This window comes from Rhinolophus sinicus, linkage group LG04 (genome assembly GCF_036562045.2).
Source record: "Rhinolophus sinicus isolate RSC01 linkage group LG04, ASM3656204v1, whole genome shotgun sequence".
Classification (NCBI taxonomy): domain Eukaryota; kingdom Metazoa; phylum Chordata; class Mammalia; order Chiroptera; family Rhinolophidae; genus Rhinolophus; species Rhinolophus sinicus.
The window spans coordinates 138,153,104-138,170,947 of record NC_133754.1 but is presented as its reverse complement, the minus strand read 5'-3'; the positions used below and the strand labels follow the sequence as shown (position 1 = coordinate 138,170,947).

Below are 17,844 nucleotides of genomic sequence, written 5' to 3'. Positions count from 1 at the left end.
GGCAACTTGAAAAAGCAGTGCTATTAATCTTTTCAAAGTATGCCTTTTATAAAACACTGCTCAATAAAAATATATGTTGAGCACACAATGTCTAAGCTCTGTATCAATTAGTCTGGCATGAAGAAAAGTCAATGGATCTCCTTTTCTTTTTCATCTGTAAGACCAAAGTCCCTGTGAGTTCAAACCTTCCAGGGCTCTCAGTAATGCAACGGCATCTACATACAAATATTAGGTTGGTGCAAAAGTAATTGCAGTTTAACAGGTTAAAAATAATTGCAAAAACCGCAATTACTTTTGCACCAACCTAATACATTTCCCCATGGACAGATATAAACACGTAAGTATTTAGTTTCCTTGCTTGGAAACACATAGATTAAGAATGTGGATTGGAAATATGGACCTCATAGTAAAGACACCTATGTCCTTTGCTGAGGCAGCAATGCCTAGATATTTTATATTCTTCTAAGTCTCCGTTCTCAGCTCTAAAAATACAGTGATGACATTTTTCTCTGACCTCTACCTACCGCAGAGAGCACAGAGAGGATAGGGGTGATGCTGCTCAGGAAAAGCCATGAACTTCTTGAATGAGAGAACAAATATTCACTGTAGCTCTCATGTTTACAACCCTGACAATGCTTGGGGCTTTAAAAATCCAGTTTGACTAGGGGATCTGTTACCAAGATGCTGTAGGATGCCATCCAGAAAACGAATCCAACCAAGCTGACAGGTATGGCCAAGGTCTCTGCTCCTCTCCTTCCAAGCACTTGAAAAATATTAGATCAATTTGGTCTCTATTCAAATGCTTTTGCCTAGGAAGTTCCGAAAAACATTTTCAGAAAAATGCTTGGAGGAGGAAGGAAGGCTGTATTTGGATCCCTACCCCTTAACTCCTAGCCGTGGCCCAGTAGCTAATGCAGGGACACTCCCTCTGCAAGCGCGTCACAGCAGCCACTCGTCCATCTTCTGGGAGAAAAGTCATATTTCCCAATTTGCGTAACTACATCCAGATCTCTTCCGGAAAGGCTTGTCATATGTATTTATTTTTAGGGCTTCTGTGAGCAGTTTCTCATTGGCCATGGGAATTTTAATGGCCTAATGGTCTAATCCCAAAATCTCTTTCAAAACTTCTTTAGAAAGCAGAAAAAAGAAGAAAAAATATACCACCTATTATCCTACTACTGTGATAAAAAGAACAGGTAATGTTTGGGAGAATTTCCTTCCAGTTTTTTTCTACACATAGGTTAATTTTTGAATTTGTAAAATGTGTTTCACAGTTGTAATCAAAGAGTGTTATACTGCATTTCATTGGAACCATGACACCACTGACTGAGAAATGCTCCATTATTCAATACAGCACCAGACAGAAAAAATCATTGCCAATTATATGGTGCCACTGACTGAGCTATATTCAGATTTCAGTTAAAGTGAAGGTAAAAATCGTGTGTCTTAGGATAAATGACCTATATTCTGCATTCCACAAAGCCCACCTTCATGCCGTCCACCTCCTGCCTGCAGGTAAGGATGGCTTCACAGCTCAGGAGACCTGAATCTCCACCACGTTAGACAATCTCCTCATCCGGGGTGGGAAGCCCCCCTTAGAAGGGAGAGGGCTCTGTTTGTCTTTCTCACATACACATTGCTTTGCACATAGTAGGAACTCAAGAAATATTGCTTGGTTGAATAAATACATCATTAAAGCTTCAGAAGAAATTTACCAGCAGAAGAACGTAAACAGTACAACAGGCCCAAAGAATGGTGGAAGCCCAAGTTTTGTTGGTGAATGGGGTGGGGGGGGGGGCTGTGTGACAAAAACTGGGTAGAAGGGAGACCAGATAGATGGAACTCTGAGCCAGAGGCACTGACCCTGGGTTTTTCAAAGTCATTCCCTTCCTATAGCCTGCCACTGTCTCACACTGCCTCGTCTTCAGTTATCCAGGTCCTATGTTAATGTTCTTATCCAAGCCTCGCTCAATAGCACTGCTTGACCCTGTCATCTTGGAAAATCATTCACACATATTAACACTCAATTTGAATACTGACTTAGACTTGCTTAGAGATACCACCTGCTGATTTCAAGTAACAACTCATATGAAGCAAATTCAGGAATCAGTACGACATTGATGAAGAATCCTATTTTTCAGAAGAAGCTGAAACACACAGTCTAAATGGACAGTATGATCTTCTGCTTGTATAAAAAGGTCAGAGTGTCCCCAGGAAGTAAAAAGCTATGTATAGTTTGAGTCTATATGTTTGGCAATTCAACTTTCTATGGATGTTCACTAAGATATCTGTCTGAGTCAGCAAAATGGGTTTAAATAAAGAAAAGAAATTAAGCCAGATTTAGTTCTCCATGCATGTTCTGAGATAAACATAAGATTGACACATTTTGAAAACCATCATGTTTCTCTTGCCTTCCATCGCTTTTTTTTTCCCTCCATGCACCTATCAAGTATCTATGTGTCTTTACAACATGTGAAGAACTGTGCTAAGTTCTATAAGAGAAATGACAAGGGGGCAGAAAATTCTGACCTCAGAAAGAAGTTTACATGTTAATGGTGAAGATAAGTTTCACTCACAGAGAAGTAAACTACCAGGAAGAGAGAGCATAAGTACTATCGGAAGGAGGCAGGTGATACGTAATCAGAGTTTAGAGCCAGGAGAGATTAAGTCCAGCTAGGAGATCAGGAAAGCCTTCAGAGAGGAGGTGTCATTTATTCTGGGTCCTGAAGGATGGAGAGGATCTGGGCATATGGGAATAGGGGCAAAGCCCTGTGAGAGGAGCGACATGCACGAGCAAAGGGCTCCTGTTGTTCCCTTTCACATGAATGGTCATGGTTTAGAAAAGAAGACGCTGTTGTTAGGGCATCTCTGTGACGTGTTAAAGTGCTGGCTCGCTTAATGGATCATCACCTTGGGCTGACCACTTTGGGGTATCATAAGTCATATCATCTTAGGGCCAAAGCCAGGAAAGGACTGTAAGATTTCATGCTGATGGTGAAATTTGAGAGGCAAGTCATAAAAGGCAAAGCCTGGCATATAACGGACCATTTGAAATCCACAACTGGTAACTAAGACACTTGATTAAAAACCACAGTACCACGTTGCTTTTCAAAACTCAAGTGACTGACCGCTCCTCACTTACCATGGACATGGATTCCATTTGGCTGGAAAGAAGAGTTTGTTTCCGGCTGATAAGACTTCAGGTGTGATCCTGAGAGCTGCTGGGGATGGGGAGGCTGTGTTCTCTGCATTAGAGAAGAAGGAGCCGGAACTCTCCGGGGGCTGATGTGGTGAGGAGACGGAGCAGACGGTGCAAACCTGAGAAAACAATTATAAAAGGAAACATGAGGGACTAAAATCACAGGAGCAAAGACACTTGTCAAAGCCAAATTCTAATTTCCCATCCTGGCTATGTAACAGCATGACAAAAGAGCCCTGTAAAAAATAATAATTAAGACTTTTGTCTCCCATTTTTAACCACTGACTTCTCAATTGAGATACTGAGGGAATGAAAGAGATCAACAAAGAGAAAGTCGAGTCACAGTTTGGGTTTGCCAAGCTTCTTAAAATGCATTTCAAATACTCTAGGTTTGGTGAAATTAAAAGCACATCTTTTGTCAGACCGCTTTTCTGCTAATTTTTAAATCCGTTTGCATTTTAGGGGAAATTTGATCCATATGTTTCTGATTCATTTACACTTAGCTCATAAACATTTTGTTCTGTAAGACATATCTGAGGCCCAAGAAGTGTTACAAGTCTTTATTATAAGCCTCTCTAATCCTATTCTCTTTAAACAATACATTTTTTTTGCCAAGAGTAAATTAACTTAAACCTCAAAGGTCAAGAGTGGTTTGAAATCCAGAACCCAAGAGATCTGCGGGGGTTCCGGGCTTGGCCAAGAACACTGCCCTGGGTTGACAGGAACACAACGTGGGACATCTTTTGCAATCACATGAGCCGATCACAATAAGACTATTGGTAGTTTCTGTGGAAAGACACACAGGTATTTAAATAAGGTGACAGCCACTATCTGACATATAGCATGAATACCTACCCATTGGTCTAACTGTAAGGGAGAATTGGCAGGATGGGAATGACTAGACGTAAAGTGAGTTTATACGCTCTAACACTGAAGGGAAGGTGTACTTGGGAGAACAATGTTAAAGTTTAGCAATGTCCACAGACTATCAAAATGGTACTCGAGTTCAGTAGGGGGCTGGCACAGTGTGGTATAAAAAGGAGCAGGGAATCCATCGAGGCAGTGAAATGAAGCAGCAAAATTATGTTCGGGAAAACTATACCCACAATGAATTGCTTTGTCTCCCCCAAAAAGGCCCAGTGAGTTAAAAACTTTCAATTAGCCGTTTCTTACACCTTGCAGAAAGACAGGCTTTGTTTTACACCAGGGGTGTCCAAACTGCGGCCCACGGGCCAACTGTGGCCCGCAATCCACTTTTCATTGGCCCGCAGCAAATTCCAAAAATATATTTAGTTTACTTAAATAAACCAGGTGAGGCAATATGTACTTCACGTCGAGTGAGTGGCCCGGCTGTTTGTGTTATTTTACCACATATGGCCGTTGGTGAAAACCGTTGAAAAAAGTTTGGACACCCCTGTTCTACACTAACATATAGAAGTTGCCATCTGTGTATACCACTTTTTTCACAGGGACAAATCACCTCACTTTGCTAGGCTTTTATATAGGGCCGTATCTGATTAAAAAAAAAAAAAAAATGAGGGCGAACCAGTCAAGTTTACAAAGTAATTTGCAACGTTCTGAACCAGAATGTTTAATAAGGTAGAACTTCTCCTTTTGTATTACAGCTATAAGAAACCATGGGATGAAATGCCATGTTCTTTTTTGCATTCTCCTTGTTGAGGTGTGAGGAAGCTATGTAAGAAGGTGATGCACAAACCAAGGAGGGAGGATTTGGACTAGATAACCTCTGGGGATAGAAGTTAGAGGACACTTAAACAAACTAGTTGTGTTAGGATGTCTGCTTGGTCAATAATTTACATCTTTGCTCTGCTGAAAGAGAATAATGAGTGTCCTGTGCCAATAAAATATATCTTTTCCAAGCACATCATCTTAATTGGAATTAGCCTAAAAGATGTGCTAAATGGCCTTGAGAGAACCCACAGCAAAAGAACACTGGTACTGCTCTGAGAACATCTAGTGAAAAACTCGTACGCCAGGATTCCTCATGCGGAGACTGTCTCCTTGGGGAACATGTCATTAATGTGTCTCGTAAGCCACTCTGAGGTTGTGGGACATGGATGAGGATTTGTGGGATCACAGACTTTATAGTTAGAGGAGTCCACACTACCACTCAACACTGGAATTCCTGGGAGTGAGGGAATGAGGGAGGATTTGGATTGGAAGGCAACCTGCATTACTACAGAAATAGCCATCATTGGCATCTCAAGATTTTGGGGGGGCGGGGGGGGCAAAGCAGCAAGATCTGTTGACTGGCTTCCTAATTATGTATCTTCACTTGAGAATAAAAAATGCAACGTGCTCTAGATGGTTTTCTGGTCTTTTCTCCTGGTACTTCCGCCACCTTTGTTTTCTGTTGAGGACTGAGGGAGCAGAAATGTGTGGACTGGGCAAGTTGCAGTATATGGAAGTAGGGTCCTAATATCACGCGCTCGATGGAGAACAATTTTCTTGCGTAACACCCGGCCCCACTGCACATTAAGTCTGACTCGTAAGTAGGGGTTTGATTAACAAAGAGTAAAAAAGGTGGGTGGGGAAGGGGAAGGAGGCAAAGGGTGTCAGCAATATAAAACTTGCTATTTTTATAATTTGGGGTGATGTGGCTATAGAGTGAATTATGATTACTAGCTAAAAAAAGGAGGCGTATTCAACCACTAAAAGCACAGAATTCATTTGAGCATTTTATGAGTCATTTAGAATGTAAGTTCTAGATAATAGACTGTATCTGTATATAGACTATATATCTACATATAAATTATGTATCTATGTATCTATCTAAAGAGTATATAATTACATGCTAATTATCAATCATTCTTATCCTATTCATTCACACGAGTTCCAAACCCTGGCCATGACCTCTTGGCTCCCACATATTACTAAATGTAATACTGATGAGGAAGAAAGAAACAAAATGTGGTCGTATACACACCAGGTTTTAGCATTGCTTATTTCAGAGACCCAGGGGGAATAAAATAATACCTACTGAGCCTTCAGCTAACTCTGTATTTTGCTTTTTGCTCATTTGGATTGGAGTTTTCTCCATGTTATTCAAATAAATAACATTATATGGTATAAAGTTAATACAATTTCAAAATATAGTATGTCATTCCATATAAATTATTAATGAAATTTTAAGTATAAACTATTCTAAGTATTCTAAGTAAATAGATGTATGCCTAAGGCAGTCTTTGATCTGGAAAGAAAAGAATTGGTACAAAAATTTTAACATTTACATGTATAGAGAAAAGATGAAAAGTGGTAGGATGTGATCGCAACTGTCCAGACAATTGCTAAGAACAAGGAAATAACAACTCGGCACTGAAAGAATCCAGTATTAAGAAGTAAGTGTGTAAATGTGACTGATTTTCAAGTACAGCACATAGAATCAATTTTGTTACAGCCTAAAATCACTACACAGTATTTTACTGAAAAGTCTCTCACAATCCCTCTGTTAATTTAAAATCAATTTTTATGAGCTTGGTTACTTGTTAACCAGCTCATAGTAGAGTAGAAATAGCAAATGAAAAGCAGGGCTTCAAGAGGAGTGGAGAAGGTGAAAGAGTCCTACTGTTAAGAGAGGCCCACTGGCAACTCATAGCAGGAGGGATGCCAGAAACATGATTTCAAAAGTCAAAAGGACTCAAGAAACTTGAGTAGTTTGAGGCAATTTATTCCAGAAGCAACCAAACAAACAACATGCTCACTAACTAAACAGAAGCTCACTAAGTAAAACATAAAATATTCCTATTGTTATTGAAGGTGGAATGAATCTCACTTTCTTAGTGCCCTCAACTATTTTCCAAGCTTGTTTTTAAACATGCACACACACATACCAAAATAAATACGGTCTACATATTCTGCCCAAAACAGGGATTTTTTTAAATTCGAAGAAGGTAAATTAAAAATTTTTATGCTAAAAGAAACAAACAACTTTGATGCTGAGTATAAACTGCAGTGATTTACAATTTTTCTCCTGCGGAATATCTCATTACTTTATTATGTCAGGGCAAGATGACATCACTCTAATTCATTGTGAGTTACAGGACTGTCCAAGAGCCAGAAGAGAGATGGTCTGAAAGTTTTCTAAGTCCAACTCTGTCCCCCAGCTGCTGATCTGCAGTTGACATTTCACAGATTTCATTCAACATAGCTTATCAGTCAGTCTCTTCTCTGGCCTTTTATACTTTTATGAAACAACAGAAAATTGTTATGTAAATACACAACAGACTAGAACTGAAAAAAAAAATCGCTGCTTACCAGAAACATCACACAAAAGCAAATCAGAGAACAGAGTCAACCATTTCCACTCATTTAGTGGAGTTTATGTAACCTTAGCAGGAGCCATAGTTCAACGGCTTGCCAAAAAGAAAAAAAGGGATGGGAGGAAACACGTTTTAAAGGGCCATAAAAGATGTTCTGCCAAAAAAACAACCCAAAAGAAACCTTAGAAAGGTTTCTGCAAATATTTATCTGTGCACATCTTAGATAATGTCTGATATTCGGGGGTATTTACTTGGTTATGCTCCTTCGTTTGTGTGACCTGCTCCCACCTTCTGTTGACACTAAGCTCCCCAACCTTACAATAAGTTGAGCCAGAAGCACAGAGGTTATCTTTCCTGCAAATGTAGTATTCAATTAGAGATTGTTTACACAACAATAGGCCCCGATGGAGACATGTAAAACTGGTGAGAATCATATGCAGAAAACTGCAAATGGCAGGAGAAACAGACGGATGTGCTCGGAGACAGATGTACTAGAAGTCCTGGGCTGGAAATCTGGCTTTGTCCCTTACTATAATAGCTGGGTAATCTTGAATAAATTACCTGACTTCTCCCAGATTCAATTTCAAGTGTAAAATAGAGATGATCTTGACTCTCACTGGGGATCGTAAAATCTGAGATAACATTTGTATTTATTCATTCAAGAAATATCTATTGAACACTGACCAAGTTTGTGGCACTGTTTTAAGTACTAGGGATAAAGCAACACATGACACATTTCCTTGTCTTTGTGGAACTTACATTTTAGTGAGGGGAGGTAGGCAATGAACAAATTTAAATAAGCAAACCATGTGTTGGGCTAGAGGAAATGAGTACTAAGAAGAAAAATAAAGACTGGAAAGTGAGGGGTGGTGATGGATTATGAACAAATTTAAAGTGGGAAGTCAGAGATAGCCAAGTACTTTAGACAATGAATGTCTGACACTTTTTAGATGATTCAATACCTGGCTATAGAGTGACTTCTCTCAATAGAATAGAAATTTAAGGTATCCCTGATATTAACACATACCCACTGCTTGAGGGTTATATAAGACTATGGTTCGAGCACTGCATTAGACCATCTATTGAGTTTGTTTGTGTGTTTTAACACTCCCCTCCCACCCTCCACCCCACATACCCCTTATGGTATGACGTGCCACAGGAATTCTATTTTGTGCATGTGTTAGTACTCCAATATTTCTCTTTTTAAAATTTTCAATTACAGTTGACATTCAGTATTGTTTTATATTAGTTTCAGGTATATAGCATAGTGGTTAGACATTTATATAACCAACGAAGTGATCCCCCTAGCACCTACCAGGTACCATATACAGTTATTACAATACTATTGACTACATTCCTTATGCTGTACTTTACATCCTCGTGACTATTTTGTAACTACCAATTTCTTAATCCCTTTACCTTTTTCACCCAGCCCCACAAACTACTTCCCATCAGTTGGTTATCTGTATTTATGGAGTTTTTTTTTTAATTAAAGTTTATTGGGGTGACAATGTTAGTCAAGTTACATGGGTTTCAGGTGTACGATTCTGTAATACATCATCCATATATCACACTGTGTGTTCACCACCCAGAGTCAGTTCTCCTTCCATCACCTATGGAGTTCTTAATATAAAAAAATCTTAGGGCTCCTTTCTCCCTTAACTATTGAGATATGGAAATAAAGCTCAAAGAAAGTGAGGCATTTACTCAACTGGCTAATTTTCTAGTTCTCAGAGCAGTAGTTGTGGTCTTATGTAAGAATCTCATTTCTTGGTACTGGGTTTCCCAAAGGAGTATCCTGAGTTCATAAATTCATACAATCATAGAATGTTCTAGCTGAAGGGCACTAGAGCACCACCTAATTTGGATGAGATAAAGTAGGCCCAGAGACATGAAATGCTTTGCCAAGTCCCACAGCTAGTTCTCCAGATACCACTTTATCCCAATAAGGTAAGATGCTTTCAATGGAGATGTGAAGCAAGGCAGAGAGATGCGAGAGGATTCCTGTGGGCATCTGAGATTTTGATCCTTATCACCGGGTGATGGGATGTATCAGCAACCTATTGCTTTTAAGAAACCTGACAATGGAGTCAGGTTTCCCAGTGTGCTTTGGTGAACCTGCTCAATTCTGAACTGGGGTTCTTGCCCAAGCTGGGCTTATAACTTTAGTCTTTCCAATCGGATAACTCCTTTCAAGTACTGCTCTTTCCCCTGTCTATGAATCCAAAGTATTTCTATGTTAACTAACAATTTCATTTCTTCAAGCAAAATTTACTTACTGTGTTGCAAGTCAAGGACATGTCATAAATGTGTCTTACTTTCCTTCATTTGTGCTATATAAGTAAGCAGTTCTAGCAAGTAATGTGGGACTGTGTTATAGCACTGCTTTGGGGCCTAACACTTAGAAAAAAAAGGTGTTTACATGACCCACTAGATTAAATGCTGGTTGATAGGTGCTTTCGATATTTCCCCCCCTCCCCACACCACCATTTCCATGGGGGCTATAGACCTCACAAAGAAGGAAGAATGCATCAGAACAGCTTGTTTCATTGTATTCACATGAAAAATATTATTGATTTGCTGCCAGAGAGTAGAAATAATGGATACAAACTGGTCTATGGTGGATTGGGGAGGTCTTTTTTTATTCCCCAAAAGAATTGTGGGGTATCATCTGTGGTGGTTTTAAAATTTATCTGTGAAAACTAATCAATGAAAAATGGCTTTAGCAGTTGGCCAACTGCAGAGGGGGGAAAAAAAGCAATCCTTTTCAGAAGCTAAAAAGAAAAGCACAGTTTTAAGGATTTCACAACTGATTTAACATCTAAACCTCCCCTCCTCCCCCAATGATAATACCCCACTTTGTATAGCCAGACAGCACTCCATTTTAGTAGACTTTAGTGGTCTTTATAACGATTTATGAATCACTTCATGAATTCCTGGCTGATTCATCTGGGTGACTATAGTATCTACTTATACTTCCCTTCTGTCTCACAAAAGAGACAGTTGGACTCAGTTCAATCCAGATTTGTCCCCGAATGAATCACAGCACGTTACTGGGGGAACTGCAAATTGAATTCTGCTTCTGAGACAATCAAGACCAGCTTTCAGAAATGAAGAAACAGCCGCTGGGAAGTGTGGGTAATTGCAACACTGCTCATCTGGGCAGGACCAAAGCAGGCCAAGAGCTGTGTACGTCCATCTGAGGACTCTGCTCCAAATGAGTCCAAAAGGGAAGCCAACCCCTGGAAGGGCTTAGTGCTTCTTTCTTCTTACAAGATTAACTGCAATATTAACTGCAAATAATTTATCATGTTGGACAAGACCAAGACTCAAAAATAATTGCTGAGCCTCCACAGTGTATGCCAAATGGAGGGCTATGAAGCTAGGTATATGATCACCAAGGTTTTCTGTAAAAGAAGATATATATATATATATATATATATATATATATATATATATATATATATATATATATATAGAAATAGAAACGCAGAGTGTTCTGGAGAAATGTTTCTCCACCTGGGTGTAGGAAGTCAGTTGTAAGTCAAGAAATTAAAGTAATAATGTCCAAGGCAGAGAAATATATTTTTTCTGGTAAACACTGAAATAGGGCTGAGGGCATCACAGTAACTCTGTCCTCCCAACCCTCAGTGGAAATGAAACAGGAGGAGGGGAGAACATCCAAGATATGTTAAGAGAGTTGAACTACACAGGATACATTTAACCAAGAGCTGGAGGTTTTTGTGGAATATCTTGCCTACAGAATTGGCTGTGACTCCATTGTTTGTCTATTTCAGAATCTACGTGATGGGGAGAGAGGCAAAAAAAGTTTGATTTTGTCAAATCCTTTACAAAAAAATGTCAAGCAGAGGAAAATTTATCTAGAGTGGTCTCAGACGTTTGATGTCAAAAATTATGCCATGAAAAAATAATTCTGCAATGATATCACATCTTCAGCAGTTCTGAGTATGTCAAAATAAGGGGGATTAATTCATGGCTGTGTGGCAAAGGGAAGATTCTCTTATGTAGCATAGTCTTAGGCATAGAGGTCAGTCAGCATGACAGTAAAATGCAGATTTAAAAAAAATTCAGAAGAGAATGTTATGAGAATATCAGACGAGACATGGTAGAAAAGAAATACTATTTTTGTCTAAACATGAGAAAGGGAGGCATAGGTAGAGAAAAAATGACCCCTTGCATGCCTTTCTCATGATCTCAAACTGCAAACACCGGTTTCTTGACGACATCAGAAGAACTTTTAAACTAACTTCAAATGCAGTGCTCCTGCCAAGTATGGCCAGGTGCCTTTGAAAGGCATTGCCAAATGAGACCTCAAAAGTCAATAAAATTCATAAATTTGAAAAGAAACTAGCTGGGTGGTGGTTTGGTCAGTAATAACATGTGCCGTTCTTTGGCTAGAGAAATAAATTGGAGGAAACAGCATCTATTTAAAAATTCACAATTAGAGAGGGGCTCTTGGCTCTTACAAATAGAAAGAACATCAAATACCCGGATGTTTACTACCATTTTATATCTCCAGCACCTTATCCAGCACTATGCAATGATAAGTATTTAATAAATGTTGGTCATCCCTATTGAAGAACTACTCTGTTGAATAGACCACTGGATCCAAAGACCTGGCTCCCAAATCGGTGCCAATGCTATTGTCCAGGTAGATAGTGCCTTTGTCCCATTTGTGCAAATGTCCAATTGGAGATCATATTTGCCCAGAGATCATAGTTTCTGTTTCTGAGGGGAGAACATCTTTTTCAAGGGAATGACTTCAATCATTTACTCTGAGGAAGATGATTGAAACAGAGAAAAGTTTCCTCCTTGCAACTAAATGGAAAAAACACCAAAGACTATTTCTCAGAAAAGGAAGCAAAAAGACCAATTGAAGAACTTTGTTATGAATGGATAAAGAAGTTATGGTATATATACACAAAATGGAATATTATTCGGCAGTAAGGAAAGATGAAATAGGACCATTTGTGACAACATGGATGGATCTTGAGGCTATAATGCTAAGCGAAATAAGTCAGATAGAAAAAGCAGAGAACCATATGATTTCACTGATATGTGGCATATAAACCGAAAACAACAAAAGAACAAGACAAACAACTGAAAGAACAAAAACTCATAGACATAGACAACAGTTTAGGGGTAACCAGAGGGTAATGGGGGAAGGGGGAGTGGGACTCTAGAAGAGGGTAAATGGGGTCTAATATATGGTGATGGAAAGAGAACTGACTCTGGGTGGTGAACACACAATGTGAGAAATAGGTAATGTATTACAGAATTACACACCTGAAATCTATGTAACTTTACTAACAATCATTGTCCCAATAAACTTTAATTTAAAGGGAAAAAAAAGAATTTTGTCTTTTGGTTTCTGCTCACCTCCACAGTCTCTTGACCACTAATAAACACACAGTTCTTCACTTGCAAAAAGACATGTAGTGTCTTAGCAGCCAATTCCCTCAACTGTTCTGACCCAAGAGGGGAAAAGACAAAGTTGAGTTCCAGATCACACTGTTAAAACAATAAACAGAGGCTTCCTTTTGAACAGCCTTCTCTACGTCAGAGATGAGGCACTTCGTAATATGTGGATGTCTTGACTCAGGCTAGAACAGCTTGTGGGCTCTCACTTGGGGAATTCTGGCTCCATATGACTTGCTGTTTCAGAGAAAGCATATGAAAAGAACACACTGGCATATTTGAATAATGTAATGGCTTAGTTTGAACTCCATGTTGCTTCATGCTAATGCCTAAAGTAGAGGTTGCAAGAAAAGGAATTCTATTTTACCTCAAGCCTTCCTTGTTACTGTCATGACTCACTTTCCTGACTGAAAATCCAAGGGGACTAAAAAAACATCATCTTGGGCTTCACATGAGGTAGATTTGTTTGGAATGTGGGAACAAAATAAAGATGGCTGATTTGGCATTCAGAGGTGAAACAACTTTGTTGGCATTTAAAAAATATAGTTCCTTTTACAGACATTCTAATGGTTGGTTTGTGACGTGTGCTTGTAATTAATCTTAAAGGAAGAATTTTGTATTTTGCAATTAAACATACATGGAAAACAGTCTGATGTGAATGAATACTTGAACCACAAGGCAAGCTGTTTGGTAGAGTGCCACACGTATGCACATAACAGCGTCTCTTGCTTTGCCATAAAGTGACCCAGAGGAGAATGTGGAGATGGAAAAACAACAATCATCTGTTCAGGGATACGGTTACCTTTCCCAGAAATAATAAAGGAATCATAATCATAGTCCTTCCTTCACGTTCATTTATTCCACACAATTTCTTAGGTGCCCCCCTCTAAGTACTGAGGGGGAAGGGTTGTGAACGAGTTAGTTGTAAGCATAACATAGTCTCTGGTCCTGGGGAGCTCCCATTCTAGTGGGATATAAGTAGATAAGTAAACAAGACAGTGTAATTTCAGGGAGTGTTAGACTATGAAGAAAAACAGAGCAAAGGAGTTCAGTGAGGTTGAAGGGGGAATTTTAGACAGAGTGGTCAAGAAAGGGTTTTTTTAAGAGGTAACATTTGACAAGACACCAGGAATGAATATACAAGTCATGTAATGTTTCGGTGAAGGTACCTTTCAGGTTTCAGGAACAGCAAGTACAAAGGCCCTAAAGTGAGATGAGGTAGTGTTTTCCAGGAACAGTAAGAAGGCCAGTGTGGCTGGAACAGATTAAGCAAGAGCAGCAGTGGTAAATAAATTTGATGAAGGCCAGACCATAGCGGGCCATGCAGATTTCAAGAAAGACTTAGACTTTTATTCCAAGTATGGTGGGAGAAGGGATGTGAGCAGGAAATCCTCAATGATTCGATGTACATTTTAAAGGGCAGGTCTTTCAGTGGAAGAAAGGCCTGTGTGCCTTGATGGGGTGAGGGTTGTGGGTAATCAAGACTGGATACGGGAGTCCAGTTAGGGGCATGTTGTAGTTGCGATGGGAGAGGATGGTGGTTAATTAGGCTTGGAGAAGAGGAGCTGACTAGGCTGAAATATATTTGAACTCACAGAACATACAGATTAATCAGAAGTGACAGTATTTGGGAAAAAGGAGGAATCAAACTTGAGTCCTAGGCTTTTAGGTTTTTAATTTAGATTATTCCCCCCAGTGGAGCCACTCACAATCACTAGGTAGGTGAGAAGACAGTAACAGTATCACCATTTTCCCCATGTGTGTGACTACTAGGAGTATATCAGCATGGCATATTTAAGAAGCTGTTAGTAAGATGAGTATCTCTATGAGAAGTAAGTTCATTCCGAAAGTCAATAACCCAAAAGATATTTGCCACAGAGGATGAAGCATGGCTGTGGTCATGGATCAGTATTTAAGAAGTTTAAAGACTGGTGGGCTATTCTTCCCTGGAACAAACATGGAGAAGTAAAACAAATAAAAAAATGACCCCAAGTGCTTCCAATCTAAGACCCAAAGTTCTAATCTCCCCTTTCAAGGTTAAGATACTGGAATTTTCTGCCTCTTCACTGCTCACAGCATTGACATCATTCATTACATTCAGTGATTCTCAAGTAGGATGTGTGTGTGTGTGTGTGTGTGTGTGTGTGTGTGTGTGTGTGTTGTTTTGGGGGGTGGATTTTGGATCCCCACCTCTCTTAATCTTGACTGTATGTGAAATTGACCACTTTATGGAATGCCAAACGAGGATAACTGTTTTCTGAATAAAAAGTACTGCAGCCCCAACAAAGAGAGATATTCACAATCACGTGGCATTGTGCGACCATTGTATCCACAGACTCTAACAGGATGGTATAGATGCCAACATGCAAGCTGATAAAATTGGCTATTTGAGGTTATGTTTGTTTTTTGACCATGGCTTTTCTCAATGATTTCAACACTCAGGATTAATGAACTTTATTTTTAAGATTGACGACCAGTGTTTATTTGTCATCCTGTAAGTTTGGTACCTTTCTATACATGTGGGAAAGTGTCTGTCATATATGCTTGGGAGCAATGCTCACTGTGTAAACTGCAACTAAATTATGACACCCAGCAATGTGGATACCTCTTAACAATATTCCAGTCTTCTCTGATATAATAATAAAAGTGAGGCCAAGTTATTTCTGATATTAGAGCTCTAACGTTCAGATGTCCGTTACTTTATCTCTAGCATGGAGGTCATTGTTTTTTTTTTTTGGTGTTTTTTTTTTTTTTTTTTGATACTCAGTGACTCTTGAAAACCCTGGTATGCCTAGCTTGTATTATAAAATATAAGCTTTGAATTGCAAGGGACAAAACTGTCTTTTCAAATTGTATTAAAAACGAAAATAACATAAACCCCACTGTGCTGCCTCCTCAGTCTAAGATATACAAAGAAAAGCCTTGTCTATTTGAGGACTAGACGAACCATTAGTCCATGCTTTGTCATTTCTTCTTCTGTTGGGCCCAGATTACATACTAAACTCTTGCCGGGTGGTTAACATCATAGGGAGGTATTTGGTATACATGCCAGCTCGCCAGGATATTCGTATTGGCTAACTACACAAATTCTTGTCCTCAAGATAAAGCCCAAACTCCTTAATGCAGTTCAGAAGGCTCCTCCCACATTTATCCCTGAAGCTCCATCCCTGTTCTCTCTCTCCTCTGACCTTTTGAACACACCCATGTTGCCTGGCCAGGTTCTATAGGCCCTCAGCTTTCCCGAGGACATTTCTTCCTCTATTCCTCCCTCCCCAATTTTGGGTTAAGTGATTTTCCAGCCCCCTGCAGCACTCTTTCATTACATCTGAAATTATGCTTGCTTGTTGACCTGGTTGGTTCTCATTAGACTAGACACTTTATGAGGGCAGGACTCCTGTCAGTCTTATTAACCACTATATCCTCAGTGTCCAGCATACTGCTTGGTATACAAATACTAGCTGAGTGAATTACTCAATAAATGAAGGAATCCAATGCTGATATAAATGTGATAAGCTTTAATATTTTATATGATGCTTCAGATTTTTATCCATAATCGCACATATACTAAAAGATTAAGAAAAGAGATGAAGAGGCTCCTGGTGAAGATGGCACAGTAGATAAACCCTGTGCTTGCATCCTCTTATGACCACATCAAAATTACAACTAAGCTGCAGAACAACCATCATGGAGAATCACCTAAGGTCTAGCCGAACAGAAGTCCTATAACTAAGGATATACAGAAAAGGCCACTATGAGACTGTTAGGAGGGGCAGAGACACAAAATGAGCTGGTACCACACACATGTGGCAATTAAAAATCAGGAGGTATATTTCAGCTGCAGAGGTTGCCCCTGAGGAACAAGGGTTCCAGCCCCATACCAGGCTCCCCAGTACAGGGTTTTAGTCCAGGAAGAGAAGTCCTCACAGCTTCTGCCTGCAACTTTTGCCTGTGAAAACTAGTGGAGGTTGTGGCTGAGTGAGACAGAGGGCTGCTGGAGTTTCAGGTGTTCCTTTTAAAGGGCCCTTGCATGGAATTACTCACTGATGGATTGACTCATGCTGAGCTCCTTCACTGGGGCAGTGGCTCCAAAGGCATCAGGGACATATGGGGAAGAACTGAATTTTCTGGCTTCAGGGCGAGGGATGGAGGGGCAGCTTTCTCCCAGAAAGAAGTGCTGGCAGAATCCACTGTTTCTTTGTTTAGCCTCCTTCCCTTACCTCTGTGCCCCCAGAATGCAGACACAGGCGGCTGCCATATCTGAGTCTCCATCAACCTGGCTAACACCTGTTGCCCTGCTCTGGTGATTTCCTGAGACCCTGCCCCACCCAATTTGTGGGCCTACTCCAGTGGCTTCCAGTGGCTTTTCCATATAATCTGTCTTGCCTCATGCTGCGGACTTTCCTAAAAGCTCTTAAAGGAGCACAAACCCCAAACAAGCAGTGATCTGACCTTGGTGTGCCTCATACCTCTTGCTAAGCAGCCACAAGCCCAGCATTAGTGGCAGCCATCCTTGGTTCACAGCTTAGCCTCTCCCAGTCACCTTTAAGCCCAGCACAAAGGGCAACCATCTGCAGATCACCTTGTAGCTCATACCAAGTGGCCTTGAGCAGGGCAAAGGCAGAGACTGATGTTGGCCTGCAACAGAACCCATTCAGGAAGCACGAGAACCAACACACATGGTGGCCATCTTCAGATCACACCAGAGTACCATGCACCCCACCTCCACAAACAATGCACCCAAAAGACAGACTGGGCAGACATCAGAGTCCTGCTAAAGCAAATCTTGCTCCATGGGGTCAGCCCCTGCACAACAGCTTCTCCACTGTAGTTACAGCCAGTTCTCACAACCAGTCAGCTGGAGGATCAATCCCTCCCACTGACATGCAAACAGCAACCAAGTCTCAACTAGAACAAGAGGGCACACTC

The 17,844-nt window shown here is 40.2% G+C and overlaps 1 protein-coding gene across 5 annotated transcripts in view; it reads right to left on the bottom strand.

The window, feature by feature from the left end:
- GLIS3 (GLIS family zinc finger 3) overlaps positions 1-17,844 on the bottom strand; it is a 597,994-nt gene that overhangs the window by 25,180 nt on the left and 554,970 nt on the right. For all 5 annotated transcript variants that reach the window (XM_074330482.1, XM_074330481.1, XM_019729930.2 and 2 more), the window contains one exon: positions 3,143-3,318. In XM_074330482.1, the coding sequence (XP_074186583.1) occupies positions 3,143-3,318 (176 nt within the window). The remainder of the gene's footprint in view (positions 1-3,142; positions 3,319-17,844) is intronic.